Source organism: Amphimedon queenslandica, unplaced genomic scaffold, assembly GCF_000090795.2.
Source record: "Amphimedon queenslandica unplaced genomic scaffold, v1.1 AMPQUscaffold_8522_Cont19534, whole genome shotgun sequence".
Lineage (NCBI taxonomy): Eukaryota > Metazoa > Porifera > Demospongiae > Haplosclerida > Niphatidae > Amphimedon > Amphimedon queenslandica.
The window spans coordinates 1-2,605 of NW_003551201.1; the positions used below are offsets into that span (position 1 = coordinate 1).

The 2,605-nt window shown below is 36.9% G+C and overlaps 1 protein-coding gene across 1 annotated transcript; it reads right to left on the reverse strand.

Annotated features, from left to right (window-relative positions):
• Positions 1-1,033: 1,033 nt before the first annotated feature.
• Positions 1,034-2,599, reverse strand: LOC109591285 (uncharacterized). The gene is made up of 4 exons (XM_020007047.1): positions 1,742-2,599; positions 1,594-1,647; positions 1,458-1,541; positions 1,034-1,370 (listed from the first exon to the last, which is right to left on the reverse strand). Exons 1-4 carry the CDS (start codon positions 2,514-2,516, stop codon positions 1,096-1,098), a joined length of 1,188 nt encoding a protein of 395 aa, XP_019862606.1. The 5' UTR covers positions 2,517-2,599; the 3' UTR covers positions 1,034-1,095.
• Positions 2,600-2,605: the final 6 nt, after the last annotated feature.

Below are 2,605 nucleotides of genomic sequence, written 5' to 3' on the forward strand. Positions count from 1 at the left end.
ACTACTAGCAGCATTCCACACCTTCTCTACCAACCTGGCTAGTGTCTCAGACTGTAGGGCTACCTGATGTGTATAAGGAAGTGTATAAGGTGAGGAATTACTGGCTGATTGTATATGTACACATGTACCTTTACATAATGTATACATGTCACAGGCCAAGTTTTACAAAAGATGAATTTTTCACTTTTGTCACATTTCCTGATGCATATACATATATTTATGTTACATAGAAAGTTTGAACTGACTCCAATCAAAATTGAATTGTTACAAATTTTTGAAGTTGCTCCACAATTGGGTTGAAGTCCCTCTACTGTACTACAGGGTCACGGGTCAAATTTTGCCAAAACTAAAAATGAGAGAATTCATCATCATCACATTTCCTGATGCATATACATGTACTTATGCTGTGTAGAAAGTTTGAGCTGATTCCAATTAAATTTAGATTATTTGCGTTTATTGAATTCCTTCAAAATCAAGTCAAAGTCCCTGTACTATTACACGTACAGTGTATATAGGTGGTAGCCTACATGTGGATTGGTTTCAAGATGGTACCATTTAAAACGTTGGCATCACTTTAAACGTTGTACAGCCTTATAAATGGCTTAGATGAGCTCTTCATTACTGAGCGATTCTCCTGGCACCTTTAAAGTGGACTGTATTCACTGTGATGTAGTGGGAGCATTTTTGGAGAACAGGCCCAAATTCTAATTTCTGCAAAATTCTTCAGACTTTAGAGAACTGCTCAAGTTGCAGCTTTTACATCATTCCTTTGTGCTTGGGTCAAGGACTGGAAAGGTAGTTTCAAAAAGAAGCAAAGACAGAGAATGAAATGGAAGACTACAGTCACGGTCACCACGTGGGTTTGTGGTTTGACACCATTTTAATTTATATGCACATACAATTATCACTAATGCTTTCTCATGCCACTAGTAGTGTAGGATTTTTCACCACACCAGTTTGCAAGTTCCCTCTTGCTTCTTTACTTTTTCCCAATTCAATCCTACTACATTTCCATTTTTAATGTTTTTTATTTATGTAAACAATAGAAAAAACATCATTTTAATAATTAAAATATGAGGAGCTGGCATCATTCTTTTAAGAAGACTGGCTGTCAAGTACTTTATTTAGTTTAGCCTTTGCTTGGCCCAGATCATTAGGATAGTCCTCTTCACAAAGTTCTCTTAGAGTACCCCAACTGACATTTTTATTGGCATCAAACCACCTCTGAAAGACTTGAATAAGATTATTAGTTGCTTTATCTGTATCTTTCAGATCAGCTACATCTACACCCAATCCAGTCCCTATCAGTCTGTAATGGTGAGCAGAAAAATGAAATATTCTTTGGACTGTTTCCTTAGAAAGCTTCTTGCCTGCAGATTTAAAAATACATGTAATATATTATCGGATCATCCTGTACATGCATGTACATAATACACAATTAAACAAAAGACATTTACTATCAGTTTCCTCATCAACATGTCTACGTTTAGATTGTGAAGAACCAGAGCTCTCTGTCTCAGATAGATGTCTTTTCACAGTACCTTTATATTAAAATTAGCATCAATGAATTAATAGTAATGTACTGTAATTTACTTCGCTTTGTTGGAGAATTTGGCTCATCAATAGAAATGGGAGTGTTTGCACCAGCTGTGGAAAAAATAACCAGCAGGTCATTCACAATAATATACATGTAATCAATAATAATAGCAATAATAGATATAATAATATGTAAATAACTTACCGTCAAGCCAGGAGCTCCATAACTGTTTCTTATCTTCACATTTAATGCGTGGGTTTTCACTGCATCGAAAGATATGCTCCTTATTGACTGTCTCAACTTCAACTGTATGCTTCTTCCCTTTTGACACACCTCCTCCACTGTTAGCACCACCTCCATCAGTTCCACTTTCATCAGGACCAGTACCTTGTCCTTCATGAGCACTAGCACTTCCTCTAGTACCAGCACTTCCAGGGCCACGCTTACATGGACAATAAAATCGGAGATCTGGAATCCTATGACTGTCACTGAGATTGTGTTTTTCAGCTGCTAAAGTGATCGCTTCTCTTACATCTTCCCTTACTATCCCTTCACCTCTCTGTTCCTCACAATGGACTTCAATGCAATTGACCTGTTCAACTAGAACAATGTAGAATGACGCGACTCCTTCTGTACGATATTTCAATTCAATGTAATTAGAGAAATTACTTTCTATCGAAGCAATTTTGTAGCAAGGGCTGGAAAGTAGACGAGTGATGACAGAGCAGAACAGACCCATTGGGGTTGCCTTTTCAAAGTAAAACAGCAATGGCTCACGATCCTTATAAGGATTGATATCTGTAACATCTTTCACTGGAAGGAGAGCTGGTATGAAATATTTATCATCTATTGGAGTAGCTATTGTGAGCTCCACAAAAAGCTTCAGCAATTTTGTTGCGATATTTGTAATTTTTAGCTCTTTTTCGATGGGATCAAGTTGTTTATTACAAATCTTTTTCAACTCGGACTCTGAAAGCATTCCCTTTACAATTCCATCCTTATCTCCAGTGTATATTTCTTTATTGGAGTGAGCCTTGTAAACATGTCCAACCAACTCCTTGAGAATAC